At 43.3% G+C, this 18,181-nt stretch overlaps 1 protein-coding gene and 1 pseudogene across 2 annotated transcripts; both read left to right on the top strand.

Annotated features, from left to right (window-relative positions):
- The first annotated feature begins 2,701 nt into the window (after nucleotides 1-2,701).
- Nucleotides 2,702-5,918, top strand: LOC149108904 (trace amine-associated receptor 1-like; annotated as a pseudogene). Its single transcript, XR_016208568.1, has 2 exons — nucleotides 2,702-2,791; nucleotides 3,776-5,918. The product of XR_016208568.1 is annotated as a trace amine-associated receptor 1-like (transcript).
- Nucleotides 5,919-15,695: 9,777 nt separating this feature from the next.
- Nucleotides 15,696-17,623, top strand: LOC149108903 (uncharacterized). The gene is made up of 2 exons (XM_089293541.1): nucleotides 15,696-16,523; nucleotides 17,133-17,623. The coding sequence occupies exons 1-2, from the start codon at nucleotides 15,877-15,879 to the stop codon at nucleotides 17,533-17,535; spliced, it is 1,050 nt and encodes a 349-aa protein (XP_089149667.1). The 5' UTR covers nucleotides 15,696-15,876; the 3' UTR covers nucleotides 17,536-17,623.
- Nucleotides 17,624-18,181: the final 558 nt, after the last annotated feature.

Here is an 18,181-nt window from a genome sequence, read left to right as displayed (position 1 = left end):
ATCGGATATTCTATGTCGGTTGTCGAATGGCACTTACAAAATTTCGTAGTAATCACATGATTTCGAGAAAAAATTGGAATAAATAATTTAGGAATACATTTTTTGAACGGTTTATTCATGCGACTAAATTTTTTAGAAAAACAGACCATTTACGGCTACTGTCCAACGGTAATTGACTATTTAGACAGCAGATAGTGTCCTTGATTTTCCAATTAACTTGCGAAACTCCGTAAGCATTTACAAACCTAGCAATATTGCTCAGCAATCTTCGAGGAAACCTTGTAGTGATCTTCTTCACCCTTCGGATATCTTTCAAGAATTTCGAGTGATCTTCGACAGTGTTCGAAAAACTTCTAATTATTTTCGACAATCTTCAGAACGATTGGGGTGGGCTTCGACTACTTTCCAAATATCTAGGATCACCGTCGGTAATTTAACTAAAGAATTGGCAGGTGCCATAAGATGATTTTGAATATAATACGAGAACATGAATCATTACCAAAAACAAGGGAAAAAACTTTGTATTTTTTTACTTATAGATGTAGACGTTCTATGCGAACCATTAAATTTCTCACCTTAGGCGACCCAAAAGATCTCTCTAATTTGTTGGCGGCCAAAATCCGCTTTGAGAGAAAAGAGTTATTTCTCCAATTTGTCTCGCAGACTTTCAAACTCAAAGCCTTTGGCACTTTCCAAATGTGCACTTAAGAGCAGCTTCGCCTAAATATCAACTAGACTTGGAAATAGCGAAAAAATCGAATTTCTTCAAACTCGCCCAGAATGAAGCCCTACGGGCACTAGTTACAAAAATATCGTTTTAAGTTCGATAAATCAAAAATTATTTTTTTCCGCAATTTTTTCGTTTCGATGCCCCAAATCGGCCAAAATCCATCGAAAATGAGCGGCATATTCAGAGGCTCGTAAACTCAAAAGCAAAAATCTTCATTACAAACTGATTGCACGTCGTATTTGTACTTCCTTTCTTGTCTATTTAGAGCTAAATAGATCGTGATTTGATTAGCACTTAAATATTTGACGAATTTTTTAAGTTAACGACCCAAGACAGCTTTACAAGAGGTCTACATTTAGCCTATTTTCAAATGCTAAAAAGGCTTTCTGGTACACGGTTTTTCCCAAAACGACTAGTTTGGTCTGAAAGAGCATTGTTTCTTCTTCAAATTAGTGAAATAAAATTTTTGGGTAAATAAAATTGCGAGCGCTGAGATAGCGAACTAAATGCAGCACTTCGTCCTGAAAACGTGACCTTTGACCCGAGGGTAACGAAACCGATTACTGCAAGAAAACCCGGAAGAAAAGCAAACGCTTCGTTATTTTGAAACAATTTCTAGTGATATCTCTCCGAAGTGCTGCATTTAGTTCGCTATCTCAGCGCTCGCGATTTTATTTACCCAAAAATTTTATTTCACTAATTTGAAGAAGAAACAATGCTCTTTCAGACCAAACTAGTCGTTTTGGGAAAAACCGTGTACCAGAAAGCCTTTTTAGCATTTGAAAATAGGCTAAATGTAGACCTCTTGTAAAGCTGTCTTGGGTCGTTAACTTAAAAAATTCGTCAAATATTTAAGTGCTAATCAAATCACGATCTATTTAGCTCTAAATAGACAAGAAAGGAAGTACAAATACGACGTGCAATCAGTTTGTAATGAAGATTTTTGCTTTTGAGTTTACAAGCCTCTGAATATGCCGCTCATTTTCGATGGATTTTGGCCGATTTGGGGCATCGAAACGAAAAAATTGCGGAAAAAAATAATTTTTGATTTATCGAACTTAAAACGATATTTTTGTAACTAGTGCCCGTAGGGCTTCATTCTGGGCGAGTTTGAAGAAATTCGATTTTTTCGCTATTTCCAAGTCTAGTTGATACTTAGGCGAAGCTGCTCTTAATTCAAAGCTGCACTTTTTGACCTGTCTGATTATTTTTAAATGGAAGGACTCAGCTAACCTTCAAATAATGGCAGCTTTCATGTCAAATGATACAGCGACAAATCTCTTGCCGTATTACTATTAAGAACGAACGTGGATCTGCGGCGAAATCTTCAAGCCTTAACAAAATAGCGGACAATTATTTGAGGGAAATCATTGTATCCTGCTTTCGCGAATTTGAGGTAAGACCGAATTTTGAATCACAAATATTATTTCAATACTCTAAAGAAGTTCTTTTCATAAAATTGAATGTCTGATTCAGTATGCTTTTAACGATTTTCACTTTTTTTCTTTTTGTCCACTCGGCTGCTTTCCTCCGGCTTAAATCATAATATTGATATTTCCGTCGCCCTATACTCGCCTTTTGGAGGATTTTAAGACGTTAAAATTCACTCCTGTGCTCGTTAAGTTATCGTTTGTAAGGCGGGACGGGGAAATTTGCATAACCCGCAATTACAGCGTGCAAACACAGAAACATTTCTCCTACATGCTGCCAGACTACTTTGCCATCAACAAACTGTTTTTCCAATTAGTTTCTGCGACTTTTAAAGTCCAAGCTCTTGGTATTTTCCAGGTGTGCACTTAATTCAAAACGGTGCTATCACGTTCTACAAAATTTAAATTGAAGGACACAGTTACCCTTCAAATAATGGACTTCTCGATTTGCGAGTTGTCATCTTAAAAGGTTTCAGCGACACACACAAACAACATTAATTAAGAACTAAAGAAGAACTGTTCCCTTTTCTCTTGCGCAGAATGTGACTTTTTGGCTAAATGAACAGTTCCTTTCAAGAAAACGGCCGTTTCTCTAGGCTCAATCACTGAAGTTTAACCTCGAGAACCAGAGGTAAAGCAATTTTGAATGATAAGTGATGATAATTGAAACATTTTAATGTCCTGAAGCCGATTTTCCTTTGATTGAGCATAGATAACAGCAGCTAGAGCAGCTGTTGGAGCCCAACAAAGATCTTTTCTACACTATGTGGTTCGCTTTTTTGGCTTTGACTAAGTGTACGCACAACGCTAGTCTGTGCTACTGCTACCCTCCCAGAATACTGCATCCAAGTATAGTTAAACATCGATACTCATCAGACTTACCACCTATTTGTCCACTTGGACCCCAAAAAAATCTGTGTGGCAAAATGCATCATCTGTACCTCTGCATATTTTTCTTGAATCGTTTTATTCCCTTTTGGATGTGGTTTAAATTCAAGTAAGAAAGAGAACTTAGTGAGACTGAACATGCATCATAAAACAAAACAGTGTTGAAAACTAAATTTTGACGTCACTCGCCATTCAGGCGAGTGACTGTAAACTTGCCGGTGCATGGAAGACTAACGTTTTTTTCCCTTCCGAAGAAACAAATAAATGCTGCAACAATAACATCAACGGAAACAATGCAGATTTATTTCCTAGCAAGCAAAATCCCTGTTCCTCTCGTGTGCCATCTGCAGTTCTCAGGCACTAATAAATGCCGACTCAAATAGAGACCAAGACATCGCTTCATAAACATTCAACCGTTGTGTAAATTCACTGCGAGGGATCCGCATTTTATTGTGTCTGATTTCGAAACTCTGAGTTTTGTTTCATTAGCTTGGCAAATTAGTCGGGCATCACGAAAGATATGCAAAATGGAAAATTAAAAGAATATTTATTAATATTAAGCTTAAATAATTTCCTAAAGATGAAAATCATACTAACCAAACGGCGAGTGATCAATGATTTGCACTCGCTCGCCGCTTTCAACCTCGCATGGGCGAGCGGGCGAGCGCTAATTCCTAACACTGTCACAAGCTTATTTTAGAGATAATTATACTGGCTTTCGTCATAGGATTGACTGAAGGAATCGGTAGACAGGCGTAAAAAAGCTGAATGGCTGAAGATATGTGATCAACAAACGTGGTTGGTTATTTAACGACCCTGAATACAATTGAGAGACATTCTTCATGTACAGCATGGACCTGAATAGCAACGAAACAACCACAAATTGTTCCAGCACAACGTTTTACTGCAGGTACGCACCGAACATATCATAGGAAATCAGAGGCCCAGCTAGTTTTTACATGATTATAGGCCTCACAAGAGTCATGGTTTCATTCCCTACCATTATTTTGAACGCATTGATAATCCTAGCGATAAAGCAAAGAAAAGAGCTGCAAAAACCCTCAAACATTTTGCTGTCAAGCATGGCTGTTACGGATCTTCTAGTTGGTGCTATAACTATGCCGACATCTGCCACGATTGATTTTTTTATGTTAGGTCAAGTTTCCCTTGAGCTTACCTGTATGTTATATTCGGTGAATCGTTTCTTTCTTCCTTCACTCTTCCTTGTTACTTTGCATCACTTGACTATCATTGCTTGGGAGAGGTACGTGGCGGTACAAAAATGGATGGACTACAAGCTTATTATCACAAATGGCCGCCTCAAAAAGATTGCGATAGGTACCTGGCTCTCGGCGATCTTCCCAGTGACTGCAAACTTTATAACGAAAGCGTTTGTTGTGGATCCTAGGATTTCGAACGGCTTTTTAACCGGGCGGACTGTTGTGGAAACTGTTTGTCTTTTTCTTGCTGTATTCTTTTATCGAAAGGTTTACCTTGGCATACGCAATCGGAAGCTAACGACATCTCTCAAATCGACGTCCTAATAAAACGAAAACTGGAATCTAAAGTTGCCAAGACGACTGGTTTATTAACCACTGTGTTTATATCCTCGTTTATCCCCGTGTTTGTTTTTGGTATCTTAGGAAATGCTCTGCCACTCTTTCGTTCGAATGCTGCTAGCCTCTTTACACAGATATTCATGCAGTTGAACTCTCTTTTTAATCCGCTGCTTTACTGTTATAGAGACCGCCGTTTTAGGAACGCTGTTCGAGAGCTGTTGGGGTTCAAAAAGCCTCAAGCAATACAGTCAGCAGTTGGTGCCGCTCAATCTTTCAGGCGAAAGGGTCCAGTTAGGTCATCAGAGCTCCACATAGTAGGAAAACGTACGCAACGCTTGACAAGATCAGTATCTTGCAGTCTAACTGATGCTTTATATTCTATTCATGGAACACCCAGTGCGGTTATGTTGAAAAAGTCTTTGTCTGCTCCCACGCTTGATACATGCAGCAGCTCCTTAGATGGCTAAGATCCGGAGCGGCCTTTATTCATCCTTCATCATTAATATTCTAAGATCGAAATTCTCTTATTCCAGTAAGACTCCATGAGATTCATTAACTGCTTGCTGTCATGGAGCGGCTGGAAGACCAGAAACAGTTACAGCAAACATCTCGGCCCCATATGTAGCACCTTTGAACAGCGACTCGGTTTGAGAATGGATTTTGTAATTGCAAGGAGCAATCTATATCTAGACGGCACTACAAACATTTCAGTCCCTCACGATGTAATAGTTAACCAAAACCATCTCATGTTTCTCTTTAACTCTTTGGTATTATTATGTCAAGAAGCTCTCCATTTGCATTTGTATCCATGTTTGCAATCAATTGTATAGATAGATAGGTATCCGTCCGTGTAGCCGCTAATCAACTCAGCGGTTATCTTATTTTATCTCGGTAGATACCGGTACGTCATGTATTTCGATACATGCACATTTCGATATTACTGTACACATTATATCATCAGAGATGGCGGAATGTTTTATTTTGGGTTTTGAAAGAAATGTGTATCTTACAGTAGCAGTGATGGCTCTCTCTGGATTTTCAACGATCTCTTGAATTGCGTTCTCGACAAACTGTTGATATCTCTGATGATGAAAGTGGAATGGCAATGCACAACACTAAGAAATATGCATTTTATGTAAGACGGAGCCATGGACATATATCAAATTGCCTACTGTAGTGAATTACTGCGCTTTAAGACTGATAAATTTAGAACATGATACACTGGATTTCATTTTCTTTCAGTTGACCTTTCTTGTTGCAGAAATACTAAACCAAAGACAGCTGAATAAAAATGCATAAATAGGTAGGTGTCACACGGCCATTTTTGAAGGGGATACTTCTAACTAAGAGGGATAAAATATTTTGAACTATCACTTGTAAAAACCCAAAATGTCTCAGGTTTGAGCGAAATCGGATTTGAGCTGTATAACCTCCTGCCTGGTTCTCTCATGGACAAGTTCTGAAGAACCGTTATTTCCTCGTTTATTTAATTGCATATTTTCTATCTTTACTCTACTCTGCAATATTCTCTCCTATTATATGGCAAGGTAGTCTTTAGTTAAATCCAAATGTTCTGATTGGTCCTTTCTTGGTTGGGGTTTTGCCACACGGACTGTCTCCATGGAAATGTTTCAACGGTCAAAAGCCAGGGGGGTGTTTTTCAGTTCGAAAGCCTAGCCTAGCTTGCTTGAGCCGTACTGGGGAATTTTGGCCATTGGCCGTTTTTGTACGGACCACGTTGCGCTCGGTCCGTAGTACCACGACCTCGGGTCAATATTCTCCAGTAACGCCTTCGTGCTCGGATAGTAAGACGCCATTTTTTTTTTTTTTTTTTTTTTTTTTCAAGGCAAGGGCATCAGCTCCCGCACGAGCAGTGCAAGTTGCGGACTTACGCCCTTACAGACAGTCTTGTGACAAATTAAAAAAATTAATTTGTAGGTATGGGATTCCGCGCTTGGGCCGATAGGTGTATAGGAACTTCGCTACGAATACAAGGACAAATTTTCGTCCCTCCCATAACAAGTGACAATCCTATTAAATTCTATTAACAAACATTATTACCATTATTACAACATGTTTAATTCTGGTTTGAAAAAAATGTTATCACCTCAATCCGCTCTCACATTCGAGATTCCTTGTCGCAGCTGTATGGTTATCTAATTGTGTGCGGTGTTGTGTGACATGAAATAGATCTAGAAAAACTTGTAGGTACGTGAAGATGCGACCCTAAAATTTCGATATTTGCGGACATAACAAAGGGAAGAAAAACTCGGCTACTCTCTTCAATATCAAATGAGGGTGATGTTTTAAAAACCTCATCACTTTGCAGTAAATCTTACTTTATTTATCAAATTTTTCTCGAGTCAATCCGCTTCAGGATGGTGATTCAGATTGGCAACTTCATTAATCTTACAAATTCTCCGAATGTAATATGTCTAGGTAATCAAATGATTTCGAGAACAAATTGGAATAAATAGCTCAGGAGAAAAATTTTCAACTGGTAATGCGAATACAAGTGATTACTAGTGATTAATCCAATAACTACAGTAATATAATAAGTAGAGAGATGTTGAGTAATGTAAGTAGAGTAATGCAATGTAAGTTTAGTCCTGTACGAATGTTTCTTTAAATAAAAAAGATAATAAAAAAATAATAATTAAGGAATTGACAGGTGTAATAAGAGAATTTTAAATGTGATACATAAATCAAACCAATGGCCAAAACTATGACCTATACATCTATTACAATAGAATTACGACTTTTGCGAACTCTCTAAATATAACGGCAAAGACCTTTCACACAAACAAGCAATTCTTCTAATATGTCGGAAGAATCTTCACGTACAAAAAGTTCGCTTCCTTCCATCAACAACCTTTATTCCACCAAGCCCTGAGCCAAGTTAGAGTTTTAATATTTTGCCTATTGCTGTCACATTTCTCCCAATTTTCATATCCAGTAAATCAGTTCAATTATCTTTTAGTCGCTATTAGAAAGATTACCATTTATTATGTAAACACCGATGAAATACCAGGAGAAACATGATATCTTCACACATGAAAAATAACATGTTATTTTCATATGTGACTCCTGTGTGAAACGATCACGTTGCTACGGTAACATAATAAATCGCGCCTTTCCCAGCGAAAGTTAAATGGTTCGTTATTTCATTGGTGTTGATATAATAAATAGAGTATTACATGGCCGCGCGGAAATACGAGATTTCTCTGCGACTGTTGAAAAATATTTCACTCGTTCGCTGCGCTCAGTCGTGAAATATTTTCCAACACTCACACAGAAATCTCGTATCTCCGCGCGGTCTCATTTATATGGTCTCGGGTACCCGAGACAACCCTTTCAACGAGGCAACTTTAGCGTGCGTTTATATGTGAAGACGTAGTCCGTGTAAGCCGAGTCAAAGTTGACCCTGCATGATTAATCATAACCGTCATTGAATAATCAAATGTGCAAATATCCCTCTTTCTTTGAGTTTCCCGCAGTCATTCGATCACAGAGGGTTTTGTCGAGTTAATTTTTCACTTCTTTGATATGAATTTCTGCTTTAAATCTAAATCTAGGCATTACGTGACACTCGCCACGCCGAGAGTTGTCCCGGTTGGGCGAGCCAAAGCGTTTATATGAAGAAAAGTTGTTCCGCTTGATAAGAATACCTACCCGCCGAAGCGAGACAACTCCCCCAGACGGGTTCGCGACCCTGATGTAAACGGTTGGTTGAAGTTTGCAAACAAATAACCTAAAAGTCACCTCGGCCAGGGCAACTAGCTCGGGGGAGGGTTGTCTCGGGTACCCGAGACCATATAAATGGGGCCTAATATCCTATATTTATTTTGAGCTGAATCTCATTTTTATGTTAATTTCTGCTGGCTAAATCAACAATCTCCTCTAAGGAAACCAGACGATTACTTGAGTCCAGTCATTGTATTTTGTTTCCGGGAAACTCAGACTAAAGCAATTTTGGAAAAAAAAAAAACTACTTCAATGTTCTAAACTTTGTTCTAACAGTTATATTCATGATAAATTAGTATATGTAACTTGGAACATGAAACTTGGAATTGAATTCCTTTTTTAAGTTGAATTTAACGAAGTTACGAATTACAGAACTGATTCAGGGTTAAAATGTTTTCTCTTACTCTAAAATTTTAAGATAAAAGAAGAGAATCACGAGAAGCAATGTTCAAAAGTAATATGTCACATACTGAAATTTCCTCCAGAAATTTTCAGATTTGAAACCAAGTTTATTTACTGTAGATTTCGTTTAAATGATTTTCTTCGAATCAGTCGTTTGTGGCTTTTGAGATTCGTGATTTCAACGCCATGTTTGATTTCTTCAATTTTAAATATTAAGAGTGACATTTATCAAATAACGCTATTTAAAAAAATACCAAAGTTTCTGCTGACCATGAAATATACATCATCTGTTAGCACCATTTCCTGTAACTAACAGCATTTCCACGTTTTTCCATAATTTTTGTTTTCATTTTCAAGACTTCCCCCATATGTTTGTTGCTTTCAATAGCCAAACATTTCCAGACTTTATTAAAAGCGGCAACTGTTGTGCCGCACGATACTTCGTTTTCCCTTTAAGTATTATATAATCAACTTTCTTTACATTTCCGACACCGTTTCCTTAATTTCTATTTTAAACGACAACGCTTCGTGTCCTTTGAGCTAACGCTAAATCATTTCTGCCATCACGGTTTATATTTTTAATATTTCTCGGTAGTATATGACTTTGAGCAACTAACAACGTATCATGCTATATGCGAATTGTAAGGTCTTCCCGTAGTAAGACCTTCGTAAACTGTTCGGCTCAGTGTGGTATTTTGCTCAAACCCCATTTGAAAAAAAAAACACTTGAATTTTAACTCATCGAAGTAAGAGGGCCAGGAGAAGTCCCACAGATCCACTAGAAACCAGTTGCAGCCGCTACAGGCCATAGGAAAGTAGTTTCTTCCTACAGTTTTAACTTAACAATCGTTTGCAATTATATAACTTATATAACTTTGTAACTTTGTACGCGGGAAAATTTACCACGAAAAAAATGAAAATTGATAGGCAAAGAGGCCGAATTCAAGGAAAACAAATTAATTTGTTGTCGCAGCTGTTTGGTTAAGGGAAACTTTAAATACTATTAGTGTAATTTACAAAATGAACGTAATTAATGAATTTACTACTGTAAAATAATTTTTGACGTGTAACATAAATAAAAATGTAATTTATTATTAATGGTAGAAACATGACATACACCTGACATACATGACATTACAGTAGAACTTGGAAATTTCCGCACTCTGCAAATGTGTCGCCAAAACCTTTTACACAAACAAGCAACTTTCCAAATACGCTTATGTCAAGAGAATTTTCAAATACAAAGTGTCTGCTACTTCCATTTACACACTTAGTTCAAAGTGACAAGTATTCTTGACGCTGTAGGAAGTTTCCATTAGTTGAAGGATGCAGCGACCCTTTAACTGCAAACAATAGACTACTTGAAATTTCCAATCCATTTGCAGTAATTTTCATATCAAACAAATCACTGGCAAATGTTATATTTTACTGAATACACAAAAGATTATCATTCATCTTGTTCTGAATGTAAGTCAGTTTCACGTTAATTTCTAGTAGTAAAGGGCGTCTATAGGGGCAGTAACCAATCAGGAGCCAGGGATGATACCACGTGACCAACTTTTTCCCATACATTCTCTTAAATTTGAAAATCCAAGATGGCGGATGTTTTTTAAAATGCGTCTGCAGTGACGTCACAGGTCAGCGGCCTTTTTCATCACAGGTCACGTGCGTGCCCAAATAAGGCGATAGCCAATCCATGAGATCGAGGTTGTGACGCGCATGTCCAAAATAAGGTGATAGACAGGAAGTGAGTTTTAACAATTGATTTTTTATTGATTTTTACAGGAAGTAAAAAATTACAAGGGTGTGTATCCGTATGGAAACGATTTGAAAGTGTTCGTGTCATCGACGCGTTTGTCGAAGACGAGTCCGTAGCGTTTGGTTCGTGTGATGACTTTGAGATGTTTGGTGGCTGGGTTTCTCCAGAAGAAGTTGGGGTTGACGACGGGGATGTTGCGTCGTTCACCGTCCTCGAGAGGTTGTTCGAGTTCGTCGAGGAGATTTTGTTCCATGACGTCGTAATTGAGTTGTTGAGATCCTCGTACATTGAGTGAGAAGCCTCGGACTTTGCAGCAGACTTTGCCTTGGTGGGTTTTGTATCCGTAATTTTTGGGTCCAGCGGAGGTGAAAGTGGTAATGAAGTCGTCGTCGTCGAGCTCGTTGGTCATCTCTCCGAGGTAATCGCCTAGCGGAACGTCGGCTTGACCCGGTTTGTAGGAGTAGATGACGGAATCGGTGTCAAAGTAGAGAACTTGTTGCTTTAACAGTTCCAGGTAGTTGTATAATTTGAGTCGAGCCCAGCAGGTGGTGAAAGCGGCGACGAAGATGTTGATTCGTCCGTTATCGGGTTGGTTGTCTTCGAGTTCGGTGTAGACGACCTCTAGGGCTTCGTCGTTGGCGATTCTGACTTGTTTTATGTCGTTGAAGTGATTGGAAACGAGATCAAAGAGTTGTGCTGCGGTGTAGACGACTTGGGTGGTGGGTTTGTGTAGGTTTTCGCCGAACTTGCCCCAGAAGGAGTTGAGCATGAGTTTGGCGGTGGCTTTGCGTCCGGGATTTTTCAGGATCATGGCCGGATCGAGAGCGATGCCTTCCTTCTGTTGGTATTGTTGCACGTACCGTGCCTTGTCTGTGGGGGTGTGACACCAGTTCGGGTAACCAGCGGATTCCTGCTTGATTTTTAGCCAGGTATTCACGTAATCGGCGAAGAGGCCTTTACGACGTTGTCTTTCCGGGAAATGGTAGACTTCGTGGATCTTGATGAGCGTGTATCCCATGGCAACGGCTTTCTGGATTTCGGGTGTGCACCAGGTCCCTCGTAGCGTGCGTTGCTCGGCCGTGTGAGGGCAGCAATGCGATTTCTCTAAGAGGGGTTTGCTCATTTCGTCTTCCACGCACGATCGGCAGAGTGGGAAGGTGAGTTTTTTCTCGTGCTTAAAAGGTAGAACGGGATGGTATAGTTCGTGAGGCGGCAGTATGTCCACTTTGGCCATGCCGAAGTAGTGATGGATGTCTTGGTCGTCGGGGTTGACGATGACTTGAGGGTGTCCTACGGGGTATACGCATTCCTTGTTGACCCAGGGGTAGAGCGACGTCACGTCGATGTACTTGATTTTCTCTCCTCGAGCCACGTCGGCCACGTGATGTAGTTTGATGGCGTTCGTGCGCCCTCCGAAGAAAGCTTCTCTGGGCTCGAGCGGTTCGACGATTTCGAACGTGTCTAGAAACTGGCGGAGATCTGGGTCGGTTTTGACTTCTAGGTTCCAGTCGCATTCCCACTTGACGCAGAGCTGATAACCTTGACGACTGAGAAGGTCGTGTTTGCGGAGTGTGGACTCGTAGACTTCGTCTAGGGTGCGATCGGCGTGACAGATGGGATGTCGGTCTCGATTGGTCGGGAAACAGCGAGGACATCCGTGCCATAGACATCCGTGGAATTCGTAGACGATTCGAGTGGTCGGATCGTATCCGTCCACGAGATGACCGTCCAGTCGGACTTCACCTCCGTTTCGCACCGTAAGGATACGATCGCCTTGGTCCGTGTGTTGCAACGAGTGTTCTTGCCAGGCTAGCCATTTCAGGGCTTTGACGGACTGATTGGATCGGGCACCGTGCCATCCTCGCGGGGGTCTGGAGGCGATGGTGTTGAGCGGGACGAGTTTCTTGCGCCAGAATCGGTTGCAGGCGGAGGCGATAGTGACGCATTTCTCCATGGGGTCAAAGTCGGCTTTTTGTTTGAATTCTTGCCGGAACTTTTGACAGCCTGCTTTGAGGAGTTTGACGTCCGACTCGCAGTAGGCTTCCATTTCTTGCCGTAAGACGAAATGGTAGTTGTCGTTGACTTTCTCTTGGTACCACTGTTCGAATTCGGCTTTCTTTTTGGCGGACATGCCGTCGGGATCGTACATGTCTCGCGGTGGCATGGGACCTTCGTACGCTTGGTTTTCTAGGGTGTTGAATTTGTGCGGGAAGAATCCTTTGCGCAGTTCGTGGATTCCGAAGGTGGCTGGAAAGTGGGCCAGCGGGAACGGGAGAAAGCAGAGGGAATCTTTGAAAGTCAGTCTGTCGGATTTTAGGGACAGTATCTTGGTGCCGACGGTGATTTGGTCTGTGACTTCTCGATGCGTGGCGTAACAGTGTTGCAGGATGAACATCCCGTCGTAGCCTTTGAGATTGTGAAAGAGTACGATGACGTCCCGATCGTCATTGTCCACGTCGACGGCGAGGGATTCGAGGTGGTCGAACATGTCGGCGGTGCAGTCGGGACCGTAGAAGGAGCAGAATTGCTCGTCATCGTCTTCCAAGCAGAGTAGAATGGGTGTCTGATTCCCTTCGGCGTCGGTGATGGCTTCGTAGTCGCAGTACACTTGAAGGGGCGGGTCTCTGTCTACCCAGACTCGCGTGTCTGGATCGTCGGGGTCGGGTTCTTCGAAGGGTCGCCCTCTGACTTGGTCGCGGGGGACGCGTTTCTTTTTGGGGTCGTCTTCGTCTTGGGGGAGGCGTTGGATGTAACATCGGTGCGTCTCCAGATGGACTTGTTTTTCGCAGATGCTGCATTCGCCCCATCTGCACAGGTGATCGGGGGAACGACGGTCACCTCCTCGTCCTGTCCTGCGTTTACATTCGTAGACGTGACAACATTTCACGCACTTTTTGTAAGTGTCGCAGATGGAGGGGATACTGAGACTCCGCCGTTGCAAGTGGTCGTTGTAGCATTGGTCTCCGAAGAATTTTCTGTGACACAATCGGCAGATCTCGGTGGGTTCGGGAAACGTGCCATGTGCTAGGGGTCGTTTTTTCTCGATGAAATCGGGGCAGTCCTTTCGTTTGCAGGCGGGACACCATTTACCGAGGCAGGGATGATGTTTGAAGTCCTCGTGATCGTAGCCTCGATTGCATTCGTCGCAGAAGTAGGATTTGCCGAGGAATGCCTTAAACGAGTTGCATCCGTCGTAGTGATCGCCTTCTTTGACGAGACGAATGATCTTGGTCGAGGGTTCGGGTCCAGCGTAGATGATCATGTGGGGTGGGTCGATGGACATGACTTTGAGCTGGTAGCCAGGTAACGCGGCCTGAAACCGTTGCAGTTCGGGAATGCCGCAAGGTCCTTCGGGAACGTTGGCTCGACGGTGGAGCTCTTTGGCCAATCGCTCTTGGACGGGGCACCCCTGTTTGAGATTGTGGTAATCTTGGTCACGCGAATTCTCGTTCGCGTCTACCAGGGCTTTCATGGTGACGATGGCGCGAGCGCAGCATAGATTATCTTCGTTTTGGATGGTCACGCGCGACCGTTTGACGATTCCCCGCACGGCGGCGCAACTAGGCTTGTATCGTTTTTTTCCACTGCCACGACCTGGGGTACGTATGAAAGTGGTTTCCATGGTAAACGTGTCGTCGGGGGTGAATTCTTCGTTGGAGTTGAGTTTGGCCGCGAGAGACTGGAGATAAGTGTTTAGTCTTTCACTCCCTTCTTCGAATTCGCGCACGGTGAAGGTGGTGGATTGAAAGGCGTGCGTGAAGGCACTGGACTGCATGGTGAAATGGACCGTGGAGTCGGGTGTCAGGGTAGGATCCTGAGCGATTTGTTGCTCGATGGATCGTTGAAGGGCCTGAGTCAATTCTTGACCTAGATTCTCCTCGCGAGTCACGTCTCTGTGTTGTCTGAGCGTGGCTTCGAATCGTTGTTTGTTGAGGACGTTTCGCCAGTGACGTCGAGCGCCTACGGGTCTTAATTCGAATTCTAGGAGGGGTCTTGTATTACCACCACCACCTCTGGTTTGGAGCATCACTCGATCGAGAGCCGGATCAAAGATCCAGTCATCGTCATCGTCGAAGGGGAAGGCTTCGTCGTGGGTCCGTCTGTTCTGTGAAGACAATGAACACAACGTTTTTTATTGGTCAGTTTTTTAATCCCAGGCTACCAAGCAAATTGTCTGACAATGACGCTTTTTTAAGAGACAGAGCACGTTTGTAAAACCATATCCTAAATAGAGTTTCCTTTTCTCGTTACGCGCGTTGACATAATAACCATAGAAAGCTTGGAAATGAGATTTGCCTCCGTAATTAAATCTACTTATATATTTCTGTCTTTTGATTTGTATGTGGCCGTAGCCCCATAGTCTTTTCAGTTCGGCATAATCCAAGATTCTTGTGAGAAGTCGACTCAATGGTTCATTGTTCCTCCGATCGCGTATGCACTGCCAGGTTGCTAGGTCAATCACGTAACCCTTTAGTTCTTCCGGTAACCAATCCCAGTAACTCTATGAAAAGAAGGTGAGGCTTTGTAACCGCAAAACACAACGAAACAAAATCCCAAGTCCAAACGGAGATAGAATTCTAGAATAAAGGAGGCGACGACGAGTCTCTCAGTTCCATGGTCATTTGTCCAGGGAGGCCAAGAGCATACTTAGAATACACGGTGTGTGACAGATTTGACAGTGCAACTTTTCATGGGTCACCCCCTTGTTCACCAGCTGCTCATCGAGTGTCCTGACGTAGCAATCGAAATGCACGTGGTAACGACAGCACTTGGTACGACAGCAGATTTCGGTTCTAGGGATGACTTTCTTACATAGGGTGCATGTTATACTCACTGCTTCTTGTTCATGTTGATCCATCTGTTGGTTCATCTCCTCGTCGGTCAGCTCTTGTGCCATGATTTTTTTCCAGCGCTCGATACAAGTCAAAAACTCAGAGTGACTTGAACGGTTCGAACCGATCTTTTTTATACCTACGGTGAAACGGGGTCCAGTCTCCGACTGAGAGAGGGATAGGGGGGTAACCCCCACTCGACCCGCCCCCAGTCTCCGACTGAGAGAGGTATAGGGGGTAACCCCCACTCGACCCGCCCCAAGTCTCCGACTGAGAGAGGTATAGGGGGTAACCCCCACTCGACCCGCCCCAAGTCTCCGACTGAGAGAGGGATAGGGGGTAACCCCCACTCGACCCGCCCCCAGTCTCCGACCGAGTGGGGGTATACCCCCCTATCCCCTGGGTCTGGTTAACACGTGACTTGGTCTCGATCTGTGATTGGTTGGACAGATCTTCATAAGGCGAATCCGCGTCGTCGGCTCGCCACTCTGAGTTATTTTCAACTTGTATTGAGCGTCCATTACAGAAGACCATGCCTGCCAGCTCCGCCGAAGCATTGAAACGAAAGAGAGTGAAAACAAGAGAGTACGTGAGAGAATGGAAAAAGAAAAATCCGGAGAAAGTTCGAGAGCAGAAAAGACGGTATCGTGACCGACGTAAGGGCAAGCCAAGTATGTATGACATTGCGCGCGATGCGCTAAATCGTTGGGAAAGGAATGACAACACACATGATTCGAATGAGATTCTTCAGAGTCTGTTTAGAGCCCGTATTGTGTTAACTGATTTCAGGCGCCCCGCAAAAATCCGAGAGTACAATGGAGAGTACAAGCGAGAGTACAAGCGAGAGTACAAGCGAGAGTACAAGCGAGAGTGGAGGAAGAAAAACCCAGACAAAGTTCGAGAACAAAAAAGAAGATATCGTGTCCGACGCAAGGACAAGAGGCGTGAGGTGAGGAATGGGGATATATATGATCCGGATGAAATTCTTGGAGGTTCGTTTACGGATTGCCCGAGAACACCACCACCACCACCACCACCATTTCCGCTAAGAGCACTTCGATCATCCATCACCATGGCCACCTCTAATAAAAGCACTACCACCAGTGCATCACTACCACAAAGAGCACTACCGCCATCCACCACCACGACCACCGCCGCTAAGAGCACAAACACCACTGCATCACTACCACAAAGAGCACTACCGCCATCCACCACCACGACCACCGCCGCTAAGAGCACTACCACTGCAACACGACAGTGGGAAGAGCATGATTACGATCCGGATGAAATTCTTCGGGGTTTGTTTGGAGGTCGGGTTGAGCTGAGGGATTTCAGGGGAACACTAACGCCATCCAACACCACGACCATCGCCGCTAAGAGCACGATCACCATTACCACTGCAACACTACCACCAACCAAAACCACTACAACCGCCATTACCACTGCAACACTACCGCCACTATCGACATTACCACAAAGGAACACCACTATCACCGCCGCTAAGAGCACTACCACCATTACCACTACAACACTACCACCAACCAACACTAGTACCACCATTACCACTGCAGCACCACAGGCATTACCCCCACCGCAACGCCGTGGGAGAATGGTGTCTTATTTCCCCACAGCCGCTAAGAGCACGACCACCGCCGCTAAGAGCACGACCACCACCATTACCACTGCAACACTACCGCCACTATCGACATTACCACAAAGAGCATTACCACTAAGAGCACTACCGAACACCACGATCACCGCCGCTAAGAGCACTACCACCAATACCACTGCAGCACCACAGGCATTACCCCCACCGCAACGCCGTGGGAGGCGGTTGTCTTATTCCTCCTCCTCTGACTCTGACTCTGAGCCTGATGAAGGGTTGGTAGCAGAGTTAGAACGCATGTTAGCGGAACCCGAGGATCCTGTAAAACGGAGACTTTCGGAAATCAGGAAAAACAGGAGAGTCGCAGAAGAAAACCGAGTGAAACGAGTACGAAAAGAACAAGAAATGGAAAAGATGATAACTGAAATAGCTAGTGAGCTTGACGAGATGTCATCCATGCTTCATGACATGGGACGCTGGTTCGCGCAGTTTGAACGCGAGGATACAGTAGAACAGAACCGTTGCCATTTCTCAGTCACCGTCGAACTTATGGATCAATTGGAACATTATTTATTTTCGTCTTAAAGAAAAAAAGAGACTCTTTTTTGAAAAACAACAAAGCGTGTGTAACTTTAATTACAACAACAACAATAAAAGGTTTTACAATTTCCAACGTTTCTTGGTCTGCATGATTTTCTTAACAATGCGTTCTGTCATGGTTTTACGTCCGGGTAATTTGTCGATGGCCTGGATCATCTTGGTGTCGGCATCCCATTTGTCCTGTAAGTTCTTGGCCCTGGAATAGTCAATGTCGTGTTGTTTGGCTAGTCGGTCCAGACGGTTGATCCCGGGGTCTCCACGCGCCAGACGTTTCTTCAGTTTGGTACCAGGTCCCATGTACTGATAACCGCGCCAATGAAACTCGATCCCAGTCTTGGCCAACCATTTTTGGATGTCGATCCCATACCCTCGTTGACGTCGACGTCGGGTACTTCTCCTCGGGGGTGGAGGTGCCTTTTTCCTCTTCTTAATCCGAGTCATAGTCCAGTCCCCTTCTCCAGGGGTCTTCGAAATCTTCCCACCCTGCTTGTAACTTTTCTGCGGCTGACGGTTTGGCCTTCTTGTACTTCTTTGCCTTGCCTTTGGGACTGTAACCACCGTCGTCGTAGTCGATACCGAGTGATTTCAGTACACGTCTGGCTCTATCGGATATGGGTGCTTTTTTCTTGGA

Source organism: Orbicella faveolata, unplaced genomic scaffold (genome assembly GCF_042242905.1).
Source record: "Orbicella faveolata isolate gen_17 unplaced genomic scaffold, um_ofav_v1 contig_25, whole genome shotgun sequence".
NCBI classification, from domain to species: domain Eukaryota; kingdom Metazoa; phylum Cnidaria; class Anthozoa; order Scleractinia; family Merulinidae; genus Orbicella; species Orbicella faveolata.
Note: the sequence above shows the minus strand (reverse complement) of the source record. Positions and strands in the feature narration are given on the sequence as shown.

What these genes read in the sequence shown, in the direction of transcription:
- LOC149108903 (XM_089293541.1), top strand. Translation starts at nt 15,877, where the DNA reads ATGCCTGCCAGCTCCGCCGAAGCATTGAAACGAAAGAGAGTGAAAACA. An exon ending in AAGAGCACAAACACCACTGC is followed by an intron (nt 16,524 to 17,132) that starts ATCACTACCACA and finishes CACCAATACCAC; the next exon opens with TGCAGCACCACAGGCATTAC.